Below are 17760 nucleotides of genomic sequence, written 5' to 3'. Positions count from 1 at the left end.
CCACAGCTTGGTGCGATGGGTCCAGAGCCCTAAAACTCCTGGTTCACTTCTCTTCTCAGTTCCCGCACAACGCTGGAGAAGACTTTCGGGTGCGAGGAGGGAACGCACCAGCTCTGCAGCTGTGCACAGCCCGCTCGCGGTCCTTACTGGAAACCCCACTGGCCGCCCCAGCATCCCCACCTCCTTTTCTGCCTGGGACGCTTATGTAGCTGCAAATCTGGGTCTGACTTCTTGCTCTTCCTCTGGAGGTAAAGAAAAGCAAGTCAGACAGCAGCAGCGCTGCAGAGCCAGGTCCCCACCCCAGGGGCGCTCGGGGACAGTCCGGCGTGCGGACTATTTCTTCCGCTCGGAAGGCAGGGGTTCGGTGAGATCCACACTACAGTGACCCGTGGGAAGAATCTGCGAGAACTCTGCCGGTTCCCTCACCAAGCGGGGGCTTAACTTACGTAGAGGTAGCCGAACTGGGCTTCGTAGAAGCGCAGGGGACTCGCCAGCTTCACTGGGGTTGAGCTTTCGTCGTCGCCTTCCTGCAGAAGCTGGTCCCCACGCGATTGACCGTAGGGGAAGAGCTCCTCTGGGTGCAGCGCCCCGGCCCGGGGCAGCAGCAGCAGCAGCAGCAGCAGTGGCGGCGGCGGCAGCGATGGCAACGCCAGTCGCCGGGCGGCCCGGTCCCCCCGCATGCTGGCTCGGCTCCTGGGCTGCCCCGCGGCAGAGCGCGTCCCGGCCCGGCCAGCCAGCCCACTAGCTGTGCCGCGCCAGCCTCCAACCTGGATCCCCGCGGGTGCGCGGCCGGGCGGGGACTCCGGGCCTTCCCAACGCGCTGACTGGCTGCGGCGCTCGGCCGGGGGCCAATCACGGGCTCGGGGAAAGTTCGCCAGCCGCGGCCACATCTGGTTCTTGTTAGTTTTCTGAGGCAGCGGTCGCCGGAGCGGCGGGGCTGGCGAGGTAGAAGCCTCGGGCTGCCCGGAGTGCTGCTCCGCCTCCGCAATCCGTGAGCTGCCGGGCTAGCTCCCGCCCTCCTGCGGGGACTGCTCCGCGGGGCCCGCGAGCCCCTCCCCCGAGACCAAATGGCCCGCCAAGTCCGAGAGCAGCCGAGCTGCAGGAGAGGGCCTCAGCGCCAAGGGGGAACCCCGCAGCGGCGTGTGCAGCTGCTGGCTGGCGTGACGCGCCCCGCCAGGCTGGCAGGGCGAGGGTGTGGTGGTGGGGTCCTGGGCGCCCCTCGCACTCGAAGCATTGTTGCAGCCGCAGCTCCCTTGCTCCACCCAGAGAGGCCCTGCCAAGAAGCGCGCTTTTGTATGAAGCCGGAATGATGGGGGGGGGGTCTAATTCCTAAGTTCCGACCCCCTTCCTAAGGCTACAGCCTGGAAAGACTGGGCTACCCGCCGAAATACCCACCAGTCTGGGTCTGGGTCAAGAGAGTTCTCTGCTTTGTACCTTTCCCAGGGAAAACGGGACGTGGAAAGACTATGAAACACTCCTGTGTGTGATGGGCTCCGTGTGGAGCAGGGAATGAAGTATCCCATTTGGGCAGCGGAAATGGGTGAGGCGCCAGGGTGGGGGTACCTTGCAGGCAGGGAGCTGCCCTTGCAGTGGGCAAGGGGTTGGTAACTTGAGCCGCTCCCTGGGACTGGAAACCAACTGCTAGATGTGGGGGAACCCCATCCACCACAAACAACTGCTCTGTGAAGCATCAGGAGCCAGACGAGATTTTATTACCACTTTTATTATCAAGAGCTTGAAATTTCCCAGATAGTCTGTTTTCTCTCTCTAGCCCCCATGGGGTCCTTGGAAGCAAAGGTATTTAAAAAGATGGAAAAAAGCAAACTCTTGGAAATGCCTTAAGCGATGTTCAAAAGACAAATTTCTTTTTGTGGGTGTTTATTCCAGTTATACAAATCCTTCTGGGCCCAAAGGTCAAGCCCTGAAAACTTTGAAGATATCAAACTGTGAGAGTCCCAGTATCAGTGCAAAGTGGAAAGCTGGCCCAAGGCAGTAAGCTTCCTCCCACTGTGAAGAGTTGTATGCTTGTTTTTTACCAAAGTGTATTTCTGCTTGCACATATATGTTCTCATTTCTATGGGAGATAGATATTTTCACCATACTTAGGAGGAAAGAAAGGCTCGAAGACAAGATGTGAAATGATTTGACCTAGCCAAGGTCACCTAAAGTTACTCTTTGTTATAAAATCCTTCACCAGCTTTCACTAGGTTTTCCAAAACTCTCAACTGAGTTTAATTTTAAAAAGCTGACATTTATTTGGTGGTAATATAAGCTATCAGCTACTAACATAGGCTACCAGCTGTAGGCTACTGGCTTAAAATGACTCCCAAAGATCCCCATTTTATGGTGTTCATTCCCTTGTATAATCCCCTTCCCTGGAGTGTGGGATGGCCCAAAGACTTTTACTCTACAGAATGTGGCAATGGTGACAAGAAGTCACTTTGCTGATTAGGCTACATCTGTCTTGATCACAGGCCCTCTGTCACTGACTGATGATGCAAGCTGATATGCTGGGGAGGCCCACATGTCAAGGAACTGAGGGCAGCCTCGCCAATGGCCATCCATTGCTGAATTTCCCCAACAATCATGTAAGTGAGCTTGGAAATGGGTCCTTCTCACATCTTGAGATAATACCTCATCTCTGGCTGATACTTCATTACAGCCTCGTGGGAGACCCTGAAGCCGAAGACCAGATTCTGGACCTGTGAGAACTTAATAAATGTGCATTATCTTAAGCTGTTATGGTTTGGGATAATTTCTTATGTAGCAACAGATAAGTGATACAGCTAGACACTGTGCTAAGGAAACCAAGACTTCGAGGAATTAAAAAAAAAAAAAAAATCAGTTAGTTACATGGATTGTAAGTACCAGAGCCAGGATTTGAACTCAGTTCTGTCTGATTTCTAAACCTCCACTCTGAAATACTAAATCATATTGCCACAAGGTCCTCTGCAAGGCTGTTCTAGCCTAGCTCTCTGATTTCACCTCTAGGCACAGCTACCATTTCAGCTGAGACTTTAGTTCTCAATGTAACCTTCTACTTTATGGCACAGAACACATTCCCATGCTAGTTCTTCTCCCTGTAATGCTTTTCCTAATCAGTCTCCTCTAGCCAACACTCATTCATCCTTGAACACATGAATATAAATGCCTCTCTTTCCAGAAGCTTCTCTGGAAGCCACAATCTGATTTAGAATCTCCATGTGCCATGTGCATGCCATTATCATATTGCCAACCCCATTGTATCTCCCTGAGTCCGTGATGCCGCATGTCTCCTTCACCCCACAGGGACTTTGTCTTATTGGGGGCCTGCCACCGCAATGCTTGCCTGGCTCTTCTGGAGAAACTTAGAGAAATGTTTGTTGAATGAGTGAAAGCAAGCCCGCAACCCTGGGGCTAAGATCCCTATCTGCGGAGACAAATGAAAACCACCTTTCCTGCTAATCTGACCTGAGTTTCATAATCGTCTTTACCAGGTAGCAGAGCAGTTCACCTTCTGCTGTTTCCAGCCTTTGTCATTCTCTCATTCATCCATCCAACAGCTATTTCCTGTGTTTACCAAAACAAACACAACTAGGCAAGACCGAATGGAGTATAAAGTGTGACCCCTGAGCTCAAGAAACTCTTGATCTGGGGGGACAAAGCATGAATGTGAAAGAGCAGCAACATCACAAATTTAGCACAGATTTAACAACATAACAGGTAAGAAGAGCTGTGCCACTAACAGGATGTCACCAGTTTCTAATCTGATGCTGAGCACGACAAAGTAGATCCAAGAGGGCAGGAGCTGAAGTGAGCAGTGCTGGCTCGCTGCTGCTTTAAGTGGCTGCATTCTTCTTGAATACGAGGCTACAGACACTGGTGCTTGGGCAGACATTCCTTTGAGCTCTTCCTCTAATATTATTTTTAAAAAGACTGTGGCATCCAGTGGTTTCTCCTTTAAAATGTCACTCTGTGTCTACAGGAAAAGAAAAAATCTGTCATAGTAATTTCCCTGGTCAAAGTAAATACTGAAGAAATACTTCTCTTGTGTCCAGTCCCAGAGTAGAATTTCCGTGACTTGCCAGAGTGGCTGAGGAGGCAGAGGCCCCTTTTGGGTTGGCAGTGATGAGAGGACCTCTACAGACATCTGAGTCCTCTTGGATTCATCTGCACGGCGGCTCGGAGCATTACGTGAGAGGTAAGATGATTCGGGTGCAGAACTTTTTATCGCAAGCCAGGAATGGTACCAGACCCCTTGCCAACAGACCTCGTCAAGAGTCTCCGCAGTTCTATTTGTGTGCGTGTGTGGTTATGTGTCTGTTAGAAAGACCAAGACTTCAAGAATGATGGTACTTCCTGTTGTTTTAATCAAGAGAATGAAAACACATTTGCTCCACAGTGTGGCAAATAGATGTGGGGATTCAAGACCAAGGTCTATGTATAGCCCTGACTGGTATGTGTGTATGTTTGTATTGGAGGTGGGCTTGGCAGAAAATGTTCTGGTTCTTGTTGCTCACAGTGATTCTTTGCATAACTTTACTATCCATTAAATTCCAGGGTGGGTATCCTAGCATGTAGGAAAAACAAGGCTGTGCAAATTAGCACATCTCCTCAGACTTGGGCTTAATTGAAATTGTTAGGCCTAAGAAAAACTGTGCACTGCTTAGAAGTTCTGAGTAGTTCTTGAGATAGATTTGGTGGGATCCCTACATTCTAATGACCTCCAGATAGACCCCAAAGACCCCTAAGCTTTCACTTGAGTTTTTCATTTATATCCCTCTCCAGGTGGGATGACACATCGAACCCACTTCTAGAATTAGATCCTCTACTCAGAATTTCTGAGTTTTCAGTTTTCATTAGTGGCAGCAAGAGCCACTCCTTCTTGATTACCATGGCCCGGTCTCCGGTCCCCATCAGCTCTCACCAGCTAGCTTTCATGACAGAAACAATAGGGTAGCTCCCCAACCCGTATTCCCAATCTCCTCCCCTGTGTGATTCCACCACAGATCAAAGGAGAGGAGTGCTCTCTCCGGTTCTCTCACAGCTACGGTCACCATCTGGCTGAGTCCTCGCCAACCCGCTAGCAGTTTGCTGAAAGGCTGGTGACTTCCGGGAGGGCCCTTACCTGGGTGATTCCTGGGGATAGATGCATCTTTCTCCAGTCTTGCTACCTTACATGTGGATGTGTTGGTTTGAACTTGGATAACCATCTTCTTCAGACCATAGTGACAACTGTGAGGACAAAAGCATGGCAAGGCAAAAAGACAGACAGGAGATGAGTGTCTCAGTCAGTGAGTAACTGCCTATCCCCAGACTATCTGTTTGGTGAGAAAACCAACCCGCATTGCTGTAAGCCACTGTCACGTGCCCTCATACCTAATCCTGATACTTGGCTAACTCCTTTCTCTACATCTGTCTAACACAAAAATATGACCACCACACGCTCCCGTCTAGGCCCCTTGGGTAGGTCCTCCCTCACCCTGAGGCTTGGCCTTTGTCTGCTGTCTCCTGCCCTTTCCTACCTAGACTTTTAGCAAAACTGAACTATTAGTAGTCCCCCATCCGCACAGAGAGCTTGACTCCAGTGTGCCCGTTTATGCTCTTCCTTGCCTGGAACCCCCTTCTGATCTCCTGATGATCTCTCACAGCCTCCAGCACGCAGTTCAGACATCACTTCACCTCAGCAGCCTCCCAGAGTTCTGGCAGGCTCTGAGGGATTGGAACACCTGGGCACACTTCCATCTCGGGCCCTCACCATAAATACTGAAGTGGTCTATTTCTATCTGTCCCTTTAACTGGTTAAAAGGGCCTCAGGGCTAGTTTCCATATAATGGCACACTTTAGTCTTCTCTTCTTCTTATGCCCTCTAATGGACTTGGTACATCTATTTCAAGATGTTGGTACATCTTGGTACATCATTTTTACCACAAGCCTGAGCACAGAGAAAGAGACAGGCCTTGATAGGCCTCTAGAGTGTGAACCAATCCTGAAGGCAGGACCATATATTCCTCATCCTGAACATCCCAGCCTTAGCAGAGTAGCTGGTACAACCTTCTGGGCTGTTTAGTAAACCATTGTTTTTTGTTTTTTGGTTTTTTTTTTAAGATTTTATGTATTTATTTGACAGAGAAATCACAAGTAGGCAGAGAGGCAGACAGAGAGAAAAGGGGAAGCAGGCTCGCCACTGAGCAAAGAGCCCGATGCGGGGCTCAATCCCAGGACCCTGGGATCATGACCTGAGCCGAAGGCAGAGGCTTTAACCCACTGAGCCACCCAGGCACCCCTTTAGTAAACCATTGTTGATTTGAATTGGGAAAGAGTGTTGTAAAGAGATCTTCTCCAATAAATAAATAAATAAATAAAAAGAAATTTTCCCTGACTCCCACACTTTTTCCTGAGTAATCTACTCCCTGATTCTTCACCTATTCGTTATATTCTGGATTGGTGTGGAATAAAAGGAATTAACGGGTGTGGCTTTTATGATGGTAGCCAGGATACCTTCACTACTAATTATATTTGAAGGTATTATGGCTTAACGGCCTTATTTTCCTCTAGAAAGAACGGTGCAGAAAGGCCAAAACTGTTCTCTCTCTCCTTGCAACTCCATTGCAAACATGGCCTGAACCTCACAAATAAGCCCTTAACATCAGCATCCATCTTTTCACAAAGACTTCTTTCCCCACCCAGACTGCAAGTTCCTCAAAGGGTCTACTTTTCACTTCCTTTAAATACACCCACCACTATCTGACACAATGTTGAATAAATAGGGCTGGTCAACTTCTAATGAGTTGAGTGACTGCCCAAGGGTGAGCTCAGTGTGTGCTGTCTCCATTGGGTAGTGGCTGTGGTTGTGTTTCCAAAGGCTGTTGTCCTTGGCTTCATCTTGTCTTTCCTAGACATCCTGTGCTTCTTAGCAAATTGAGTCACCTCGTTTCTATTGCATGTGACCTACTGGCCATTGTCCCTTGCTCAACAAGTTAGTGCATGAGTCAGAACAATGCTAATAAAGCCAAAGAATAATAGCAAGCCTTAACTGAACCTTTACATTGTACCAAGTTCTAATTAAGGACTGCATATACATTATTTCGTTAATCCATTCAACATACCCAGTTTGCAGGTGAAGAAAGGAACAGACAGGGATTAAGCAACCTGATCAAAAACTCAGCCAGCAAGAACTGAAACCAGAATTCAAACTCAGGTGGTCTGACTCCAGAACTCAAACTTTTAACCCCTGAAGACTGTGGATCTGATTCTCTGGTAGACCAGTTACTTTGCTCAGTAATGTATTCACAGAGAGTATCTTTAATTCTGTAGACCTGATAAAGGTAATTAGTCCTAATATTCCCTGTAACTTATAAAGTTGGAACTCTATTATCTTTATTAAAAACCATCTTGTGCATGTTTAGGGAATTATAAATATGTAAACTTCATGGAGAAAATATGGCCTAATATGCTTAAAGAGTTTGCAATCCAGATTTGAAGATAATAATAGCTATAATTTATGGAGCATTTTAAAAAATTTCTCCCTTTTATGGCTTTTTAAAAAGATTATATTTATTTATTAGAAAGAGAGCATGCACACATGAAAGTGAGAGAGGGAGAGAGAGAGTAGGGGAGGAGGGGTAGAAGCAGAATCAGACTCCCTGCTGAGCAGAGGCTGATATGGGTTTCAATCCCAGGACCCTGAGGTCATGGCCCAAGCAGAAGGTAGATGGTTAACCGATTGAGCCACCCAGGTGCCCCAGTAATTAACATATGGAGAATTTATTATGCAACAGACACTGTAATATATTATTTGCAATCTTTAAAACAACTCTACAGGATAAGGAAAATGAGATTCTGGACTTTAACGGACTTGCTCAGGCCCTAACAACAAGCCGTAGCTGAGCTAGGATCTGATGGCCCCAGTAGTCATATCAAATGTAAATATGGTTGTGTTTCATTTATTTGGTGACAGGAACCTGGTACATAAGTCATCCAGAATGACTATGAGCACCAAAATGAGCCAGCAATCTTCCAAGCATACAAAAGAAATAAATAACAAAAATGACAAATAAATGAAGAAAAGACAAAAATGTGAAAGCTATAGAATCTTCTCAGTGCTTGATTCCATTAATATATTGATAGATTTCCCAAGCAGTAAGATGTCCATATCAGACACCACTCATATTTTTTAATAATGTAATACTACTACCAAGGTTAGCATGCATAAGAACAAACTCTCAAGTTCAAAATGGAGTAAAGTGGACTATGTCCTATGGCTGCCCTCTTTTTTATTGTTTTGTTTCTACCGCGAACATGTAACCTGATAAAGATAGCCCATGAATTGGCTAGGGTGCATTTCTACTGACAAAGTAAGGTACATCAAAGTGAAAAGAAGTATTTTAGCATACAATAATGGTAAATAAGAATCTCTCTTTGGACTTTATTTGTCAATCAGCTTATGTTGACAAGGCCCTCTGGTATATGGTCTTATTCCCCAATCCAGTGTTTTACAGCTATAGTTCTCAACAATGGCTGCCCATGAGAATTACCTGGGAAATTTTTTCCCTCTCAGAGACCACTTAAAACAGAACCTGGGGCACCTGGGTAGCTCAGTGGGTTAAAGCCTCTGCCTTCGGCTCAGGTCATGATCCCAGGGTCCTGGGATGGAGCCCCATGTCGGGAGCCTGCTTCCTCCCTTCTCTCTCTCTGCCTGCCTCTCTGCCTACTTGTGATCTCTCTCTCTCTCTGTTAAATAAATAAAATCTTTAAAACAAACAAACAAACAAACAAAAACAGAACCCCTGGGGTCAGACTCAGTTATCAAAATGTTTTAACCTTCTCAAGGTGATTCAAAATATAGCCAAAGTTGAAAACCACTGTTCTATAGACACCTTAGAAATAGCCTGCTGGCCACTTTGACCTAAGGAAAACCTACTCACGGATTATTTCAACCTGCTTTTAATATTTTTTTTTCAAGATAAAATGGTCTCTCTTCTATAGCTATGGTACAAATCAGTAAGGTTTAAACAAATCCTATAGTAGTATGAGCAGATTCACTCTACATTTTTTTGGAGGAACCTATGATCTTACCATCTCTGTGGCTCACCTCTGTGAGAAAGTAGAATGATCTCTGACCTGGGAAAGAATAAAAAAAGTAAGGCTTCTAAATTTTCCCAGCAGCATGTCAACTCTGTTGGTATACATCTGTGGCCTACAGAGCTTTCTTTGATGAGCCATACGGAATATTGCTATGTTAGGTAGCAGTCAGAGAATCTGGACAGGAATTAACCAAAACCTGGCAACAATTTCCTCAACACATCTGATATTTGAAACACAACCTACAGGACATAGTCTCTATATCACATCCCTGCAATAACTTATATCATTAGAAATAAATGTACTGGGATTATTTTATCTTGCTGCTTCCAAAAAATACCTTGACTTAGTTAAGACTTACTTTTATGCCTTTCAACTTTTATAGAAGGTCTTCATGGGAAAAGTCTACTTGACATATCTTTTAGTATCTTTTTATAAAACTATACTTACAGGTATTGTCTATGTTAATGAATTTTCTCAAACTAGGTTTACAAAAAAAAAAAAAAAAGGCCTCCTATAATTTGGGACCAGTAATGAGTGTTTCTAGTCTAATATGGATGTCTCTTTGATTAGACACTGAGAAACTGTACCACTCCACACAGATCATCTGGTGTCAATCACAAAACCCAAGAGTTCACTTCATTTTGGAAAGCATTTTAATTAATTAATTTTAATTAATCAATTCTTCAAGTTCATTGTGCTGAGCACTGAATGGGTCACCTTTCACCCTGACCCAGCCCTCTTCCTGCCTTCCATTGCTGTCAGTTGCACCAACATTTCCCCACATACACAAGCTGGAAACCTCAGTCCCCTCTGTTGGGTTCCCCGCTTTCCCTTCTCACTGACCTCCAGTTACCCGACAAATGGGACGGACCATAATGTCACAGAGATCAGGATTCTGCCTCTGTTACTCACTGATGTATTCCCTGGAGCAATCCCTGACACAGGGTAAAGGTTCAATAAATATTTATTGAATGAATAACATTCTATAGCCTTGCCGGCTTGCCTCCTACTTTCTTTAGTTTTCCCCTCCTCCTGCTCCCGCCTGCCATCATTCAAGTACAGGTTCTTCCCACCTTTCCTTGTCAGTAAAGAACACACCTCTTCTCTGACCCCCGTCTGTCAAATCAACTGTTACTAGATAAGGTTTCTAAAATGCCTGAATATGCCTCTTCCCTACTCAAAGGCTCCCCTTGACCCAGCGTTCGAGATGAATGTTTGATATGATTCTTACATCTGCTTCCAATAATAACTATGCAGTATGAAAGAAAAGAAGTGGGAGCAGCGGCCAGACCATAGCAGCTGTGAAGGAAGATGCCCATGAGAACGAAGCATGAGGTCAGGATGGGGACAAACAGCTTATGTGCCTTTCTGTGGGAAGAGAAGGAGGTCGCGTACATGAACGCAGGTTAAAATAGTAAAGTGCCACAGATGGGTATGTTGTGTCAGTCATAGACGTTCATGAAGAGAACCCTGAGTCATCAAAAAACACTGCACATTATTTCAATCTGTCTGAGAAATACTTCTGTCCTAAGTTTTCATTCATAATCTTAGTGGCTCCTAACATTCCTTGCATTTGCAGAGGATTTCACATGCGTTGCCTCACCTAGCTCCTTCCAACATCCTTGAGGGATAAGCCTTAGAACACTCATGGGGAGACTGAGTCTCAGAGAGGCTGGGGGATACAACCACAGTCACCCAGCTAGGAAGTGGCAGGACAGGCCTAATGTAATTTATACTGTGGATTTTGTTTGTAGTAACATTCTTGAGTCTGTGTTATCTTGAGCTAAAACCCAAGTTTGGAGGCCAAGTCTGGTGCCTGAGTCAGTCCACCACAGTCATCCCTTCCCCTCTCCACCCACCAGCCGCTGCTCTGTGGAGTCCTGGAGAGAGTCATTCACCAGGAACTGTACACAGCAGCAGAAGTGTTGTTGGTAATTGACTTCAAATGTGTCACAACACCAGCCAGCAGGCATTATTTTATTATCCTCAGAGGAACTCTCTGAGGAGAATAATATTTTCTTATTTTTTTTTAAGATTTTATTTATTTATTTGTCAGAGAGAGGGAGAGCAAGAAAGCGAGCACAGGCAGGCAGAGGGAGAAGCAGGCTCCCTGCTGAGCAAGGAGCCCGATGTGGGACTCGATCCCAGGACGCTGGGATCATGACCTGAGCCGAAGGCAGCTGCCCAACCAACTGAGCCATCCACCCATCCCACTGAGGAGAATAATATTGTCATCACTTTTTACGTCTGAGGAACAGAGGCCCACAGAAAGAAACGTGGCTAAAGACACACAGCTACCAAGTACTGAGACCAATACCTGAACCTGGGCAGGCTGACTTGAAAACATGAGTATCTAACATCACTATGCCATGTGCCTGAGAACTTTAGAAACACCTCCCGTCTTTCCAAATTGTCCTCTTCTCATAGTATCACTTGTTTCCATCTGCCACTGCTTGACTTTGTATTTTATATATTGAATGAGTAGTATGGGAGTTAATGATTCAGGAAGAATCCTAGGCCTTATGTTTCCTTGTGCTCCATTACTAATTTATCCCTCCCCCCCCTTATTTCATAGACTCGTGGCCTTTTAGAACTTGGCAGGGACCCAGGAAACCCCGTCATCTAATCTCCTTGTTTTAGTGTGACAAAACCCTGACTCAGAAAGTTACAGTCACTTGTTTACACGTCACTGCACCAGTAGGAACAAACCAAGTCTAGTTCCCAGGCTAGCAATCACTGAGTCGGAGCTCCAGGCCTTGCTTATCCCAACCCAGACCTGCCAAGGATAGACAGTCAGGATCAGAAGAAGCACCCTCTCTCAGATCAGGTCCAAGCAGCGGTGAGACTCTCTTTCCTGAGCTGTCTGGCTAGTCCACCATTAAAGACGAAGTATGTAGGAAGGGTTCAATAGACCCTGTTCATTTGACTGAGATGGGGAAGCGTTAACTTGATGCTCTGGGTTAAAAAGACCCCCTTTGGGCACCTACTTGAAGCAGCTGGGAGCCACGGGAAACACAATACCAGAGAGAATCAAACAGGCAGTAAGCTAGTGTCCCACTGTTATTTTCTGAGGGGGCAGGAGGAGACGTTCTATTAGAAGAAGGGAAAGAAAATGATAGACAGGCATTTAGGGGAGGGCACTTCCTGCAGTGTAGACGCTTGGGCACGCTGTTATGTGAAGTGGTCACTTCATTAAGAACATCTGGTGCCCCATAACCATTACTTAGGGTGCCACTATAAAGACTTATTTATATGGAACAATCTGTTTCAGCCTCTTCTATTAACAAACCCAAATTTGTCAAGCCTGACTCATTAATGAACCATGTGAAAAGTCGGGAGGCTTCCTTTCTAGGCTGAGCTGGAAAATGGATGTGACCAAGAAAAGCTCAGGCTTCTAGCCTTAGGCCAGCCGATTTTGTTCTTTGGTTTTCTCCTTTTGCTTCTTTTTCCTCTTTTAAAAATGTATTTGTTTATTTTCTTGCCCCTTCACAAGGCACACACATTTAAAGGGAAAATATAATTGGAAGCAGTGTTTTTATTTTGCCAAATGCCATGCTAACTGCTAAAGATTATTCTAATTATTCCAATTTTGGAGTCCAAGCAGTATACTTAGGTAGGGTCCACAAAACTATGAGAGGAGAGAGAACTTTGCTTTTGGCCCTCAAGGGCCTTGTTTACTCACGGTTTGTATAAAAGGAAGAAACAGCATAGGAATTTGGAACAACAATTTTTTTGCATCTAATTTATGGGTGGGCAAGGCAACCCTCTGGGGCAAAGGGGGTTAAAACCTTAGTGAACAGCATCCTAGTCTGTACAGTCTACTCCTGAACAACTGAATGTTGACCCACACTTCATACAGTTCACACTTGGACAGAGAGTTTGCCAGCTATGGCTCTGAACCCCCAATCTCTCCTCAAGTAGCAAGGCTATCACAGTTCATTTACAAGGGGCAAACACCTCCGTCTGTTTAAAAGCAGTTTCTCCTAACTCTACCCAGAAAATGTGTAGTTCCAGTCAAGACTTGTGGACTTATAAAAATAAAGCATCAATGAGATCTTTTTAAAATAGCATTTTAAAGTATATTTTTAAATTTACATACAATAAATGTCACTTTTTTGGTGTATAGTTTAGGAGTTTTGAAAATGCTTAGAGTTGGGGCGCCTGGATGGCTCAGTGGGTTAAGCCTCTGCTTTCAGCTCAGGTCATGATCTCAGGGTCCTGGGATCGAGCCCTGCATCGGGCTCTGCTCAGCAGGGAGCCTACTCCCCCCCGCATCACCTGCCTCTCTGCCTACTTGTGATATCTCTCTCTCAGTAAAATAAATAAAATCTTTAAAAAAAAATGCTTAGAGTTGTATAATCACCAATGCAATGAAAATGCAGAACAGTTCCATCACTCTAACACCCTTCCCAGTGCTTCCACATCCCTCACCCACTCCTAATCCCTGTATACCAACTCACAGTGGTGCCTTTTCCGGAAGGTCCTATAAATGGAGTCACACAGCAATTTGGGTTGGACTTCTTCCACTGGGTGGAATTCATTTGAGATCCACCTATGTTGTTGCATGTATTAATAGCTTGTTTCTTTTGACTGCTAAAGAGCAGCTCATTTTATTGGCATTCACCAGCTGAAAGACACTCAGCCATTTCAGATGTTGATTATGAATAAGACAGCTACAAACATTCATGTACCAGTGTTTGCGTGAAAGTAAGTTTTTCTTTCTTTTGTCCTCGGAGTGGAACTACTGGGTCATATCCTAAGTGTATGTTTAATTTTGTAAGAAATTGCCAAACTGTCTTCCAGAAGGGTTGTACCATTTTACGTTCCTCCCAGCAATTTATCTGCTATCTGTTTTTTGCCACATGTTCTCCAGTATTTGATTTACCATGATTTCTCACTTTAGCTGTTATGATAGATGTATAGTGGCAGCTCACTGTGATTTTAATTTGTATTTCTTTAATTATGAATGATATTGAGCAGCTTTTCATATGCCTATTTGTCAGCTATATATACAGATTTTAAAAAACACTTTATCTGATTTCAAACACAATACATATACTTGTTATTAAAAAATTGAAATGTTCCAGGAATGTTATATTGAATACCAAAGTTTCTTTTAATTATTTTACTTTCTATTATAGCTACTATTAACAGCTTGGCTGTATATTCCTCCATATAGTTTCCATGTATTTGCTATACTATGTACATAGTATAGTTTCATACAAGTGCAAAACCAGTGGCATTTTATATGTACAGTTTGTAAACTTGCCTTTATCACTTAACAATAATCTTGGCTAGCCTTCCACGTCATGGTAGTCAGTTGTATGCTTTTTTTTTTTTTTTAAAGATTTTATTTATTTATTTGACAGAGAGAAATCACAAGTAGTTGGAGAGGCAGGCAGAGAGAGAGAGGGAAGCAGGCTCCCTGCTGAGCAGAGAGCCCCGATGTGGGACTCGATCCCAGGACCCTGAGATCATGACATGAGCCGAAGGCAGCGGCTTAACCCACTGAGCCACCCAGGCACCCCTTGTATGCTTTTTCAATCATCTAATGTGTTATATTTTCTAATAAAACAGAAATTTTCTGTGTTTTTAATGTTAAAAAGATCACATTTTCAAATTTCCTATGCTTCAATGAATTAACCATTATATTTCTAGTCTATTCGAGTAAACTTTAAAGTTGTACAAACTCCTGATGAAATTATACACTGTACACTTCCCAGCTTTGAACTGAGAGTTACGCTGCTGCAATAAGGTCTGTTTTAGAAAGATGTGATCAGTTGAATTGTGTGGAAATATGAAACAAAGTCTAGTCGATTTCATGTTTATGTCTTAAGAAACTTGGCATATGAGTAGCTGCTGTATCATAAGGAATAGCAAGACTACAAAGAAATTTATTACACTGTATTATTGCTCACCAGTGTTTTCCATAATAAACAAACTGGTTCTGGCATGTACTTTTTTTTTAACTTAGTTTTTTTAATTAATTATTTTTATTAACATATAATGTATTATTTGCCCCAGAAGTTCAAGTCTGTGAATCTTCCGGCTTACACATTTCACAGCACTCACCATATCCCGTACCTTCCCCAATGTCCATAACCCAACCACCCTCTCCATACGCTGCTCCCCTCAGCAATCCTGTTTGTTTTGCTTTTAATTATTTCATTTCAAGGCAATTACCTTCTGCATCAATCACTCCCACTAACTCATAATGTTCTCATGGGGGTCAAATTACTATCACTATCCTTTCATTGATGATCTTATGGAGAATAGATATGGTGGCAAGGGAATGTAAATGATTTATTTCTTGTGACTTAACCTTAGACTTCAATGCTTGCTTAGGCTGAGAGAGATAAAGAGAAAATGCTGATAATATGGTCATTCTTAAGTAGAAGATTCTTTTGGTCTTTTTAACCACAGATAGGCATTATTTAAATCTAGAAGACAATACAGAAGTAGGAAAGAAAAAGGAAATATCAGAGACCTTAGTGGGTATTTCTTCTCTCTCTCTCCTAAGAGCATTTAATCTTTTGGTTTTTAAAGCAAATCTCTTGCAGCTGCTTAGTTCTCTGTTCGTGCCAAGGACCCTTTGTTTATACTAACTGCACCCAAAGAATTCTTCTTACACAAGTTGTACTACTTAAGCCCTTTTGCAAGGCTCAGACTTTATCACATCTATGAGGGAAAAGAGCTATAATTTTCTTTCTCAACATTCCTTCTGGTCAAAAAAGAATGTAGAGGATTTAATTCCTTAAACATCAACTCTTGATACTGCCTGCAATTTGCATGTATCAATGTATGAGAAAACTTTCATAGGCCTGTGGCTAGATTTACCTACCATTTCTGTGCGAAGTAAATTTAGAGAGCCCTAAGAAAGGACCTGGAACAACAGTTGAGTCCCTCTAGATTCAGGTGGTTTTCTATCCTAAAAATCAGCAGGAACCAAAAGTTCTAAGAAACAGAATAAACCAACTGACCAAGTTCTCCTGGAGAAAACTGATTCCAGATATTTATCCAAAAATTCACAACTTTTTAGTCCCATGAAAAATACTCCTTTTGGACATATACTTTAAAGCTCTTGAAGGTTAAGAAATAATGTCATGTTTTTGCTATCATCAAAGCCCAAATTACACAATAATTGATCTAATTCCCAATTTGTTTTTTAAGTAGGCTCCATGGCACACAGGGCTCAAGCTCATGACCCTGAGATCAAGTTGCTTGCTCTACCAACTGAGCAAGACAGGTGCCCTTAATTCTTGATTTTTAACATTTCCCCTGAAAGTTCAAAAGCTGTGAACAACCATGTCTGTTCAACACCAAAAACTTAGTATTATATTGTTAGATCTGTTATTAAACGAAATAAGACTAAGTGAAAGTTATTTAAAGCTTTATTTTATGGTAAGTATTAGAAATCAGACTAATTGACCAGGGAAATGAGACTGAAACAAAGTTAAAGTCATGCAAAGCTCTATTCTATGCCAAGCATTAGAAGTCAGACTAACCAGCCAGGGCCGTCTCCGAAGACAGCGACCCCTCCCCAGCTTACAGGCTACCTTTTATTGGATAAAACTGCAACCCATATCTTGGTACCTCAACCCACTGGGTTTGTGTGTCTCTTGCTGATTGGCTAGTTCCATCTGGTCTGGTGACTTGTTATTTAAGATTAACCCATACCAGAAACAGTTACAAACAGTACTTTTTTTTTTTTTTAAAGATTTTATTTATTTATTTGACAGAGATCACAAGTAGGCAGAGAGGCAGGCAGAGAGAGAGAGAGGAGGAAGCAGGCTCCCTGCTGAGCAGAGAGCCCGATGTGGGACTCGATCCCAGGACCCCGAGATCATGACCTGAGCCGAAGGCAGCGGCTTAACCCACTGAGCCACCCAGGCGCCCAAACAGTACTTTTTGGGAAGACTTAGTCAGTTAACATATTCAGTGTGAATAATAAGATTGTCATCCTTCCCAAGATGGAGTCATTTAGGTTTGGGCAAGACCTTCTCACTGTTACAAATAGTACTTTGTACTGATTAGATGTCTCTATCTGTCCTGACTCGTCCTTGTATTCTGGGCTCTGTTATCAGGAACTAGTCGACTGCATTTTACTGGTTTCCCAGACTTGTTTCTAAGTAAGTTTCTTGGGGGGTGGAGGAGGGAGAGTGAATTTAAGTTTACGCACAAACAGCAAAATGACTATTTACCCAAGATGGAGTCTCTGGCTAAATAGGTCCTTACAATATAAACATTTGAATGATTAACGCCGTTCATTTAAATTGTAGCAGTTGATGCCTATTCAACCATTTTAGAGAGAAGATCATCAAAGCTAGGAAGGGTCAAGGGCCACATCCGAGATCATGTATCTATCTGTTGGCTGAAGTGAACTCAATCCAAACCCTTCGATTTCTTCACTTTCTTTTCATTGTACCACAAACTTCTTTCCCCAAATTATCCAGATTTTTAAATTAAAAAACATGGCTAATCATTTTGATATTTACTATCATCCAGATACAAGCAACTTGAAACTTTTTTTTTTTTTTAAGATTTTTTATTTATTCATTCGACACAGAAAGAGAGATCACAAGTAGGAAGAGAGGCAGGCAGAGAGAGAGGAGGAAGCAGGCTCGCCGCTGTGCAGAAAGCCCGATGTGGGGCTCAATTCCAGGACCCTGAGTTCATGACCTGAGCCAAAGGCAG

General features: G+C 43.7%; 1 protein-coding gene and 1 long non-coding RNA gene across 5 annotated transcripts in view; both read right to left on the bottom strand.

Moving 5' to 3' along the window:
• NID2 (nidogen 2) overlaps positions 1–914 on the bottom strand; it is a 61951-nt gene extending 61037 nt beyond the window's left edge. For 3 of the 4 annotated variants that reach the window (XM_044230965.1, XM_044230966.1, XM_044230967.1), the window contains exon 1: positions 447–913. In XM_044230965.1, coding sequence (XP_044086900.1) covers positions 447–890 — 444 coding nt within the window. In that variant the 5' untranslated portion in view covers positions 891–913. Of the gene's footprint in view, positions 1–446 lie in introns of all 4 variants that reach the window. The other variant, XM_044230968.1, reaches the window with a different exon arrangement.
• Positions 915–3858: 2944 nt separating this feature from the next.
• The window catches only part of LOC122893950, a 52575-nt gene continuing 38673 nt past the window's right edge, over positions 3859–17760 (bottom strand). Inside the window, exons 3-4 of the long non-coding RNA XR_006381729.1 lie at positions 5108–5214; positions 3859–3958 (exon numbers count right to left, since the gene is read on the bottom strand). This is a non-coding gene — a long non-coding RNA (uncharacterized LOC122893950). The remainder of the gene's footprint in view (positions 3959–5107; positions 5215–17760) is intronic.

This window comes from Neovison vison, chromosome 13 (assembly GCF_020171115.1).
Source record: "Neovison vison isolate M4711 chromosome 13, ASM_NN_V1, whole genome shotgun sequence".
In the NCBI taxonomy this organism is placed as follows: domain Eukaryota; kingdom Metazoa; phylum Chordata; class Mammalia; order Carnivora; family Mustelidae; genus Neogale; species Neogale vison.
Note: the sequence above shows the minus strand (reverse complement) of the source record. Positions and strands in the feature narration are given on the sequence as shown.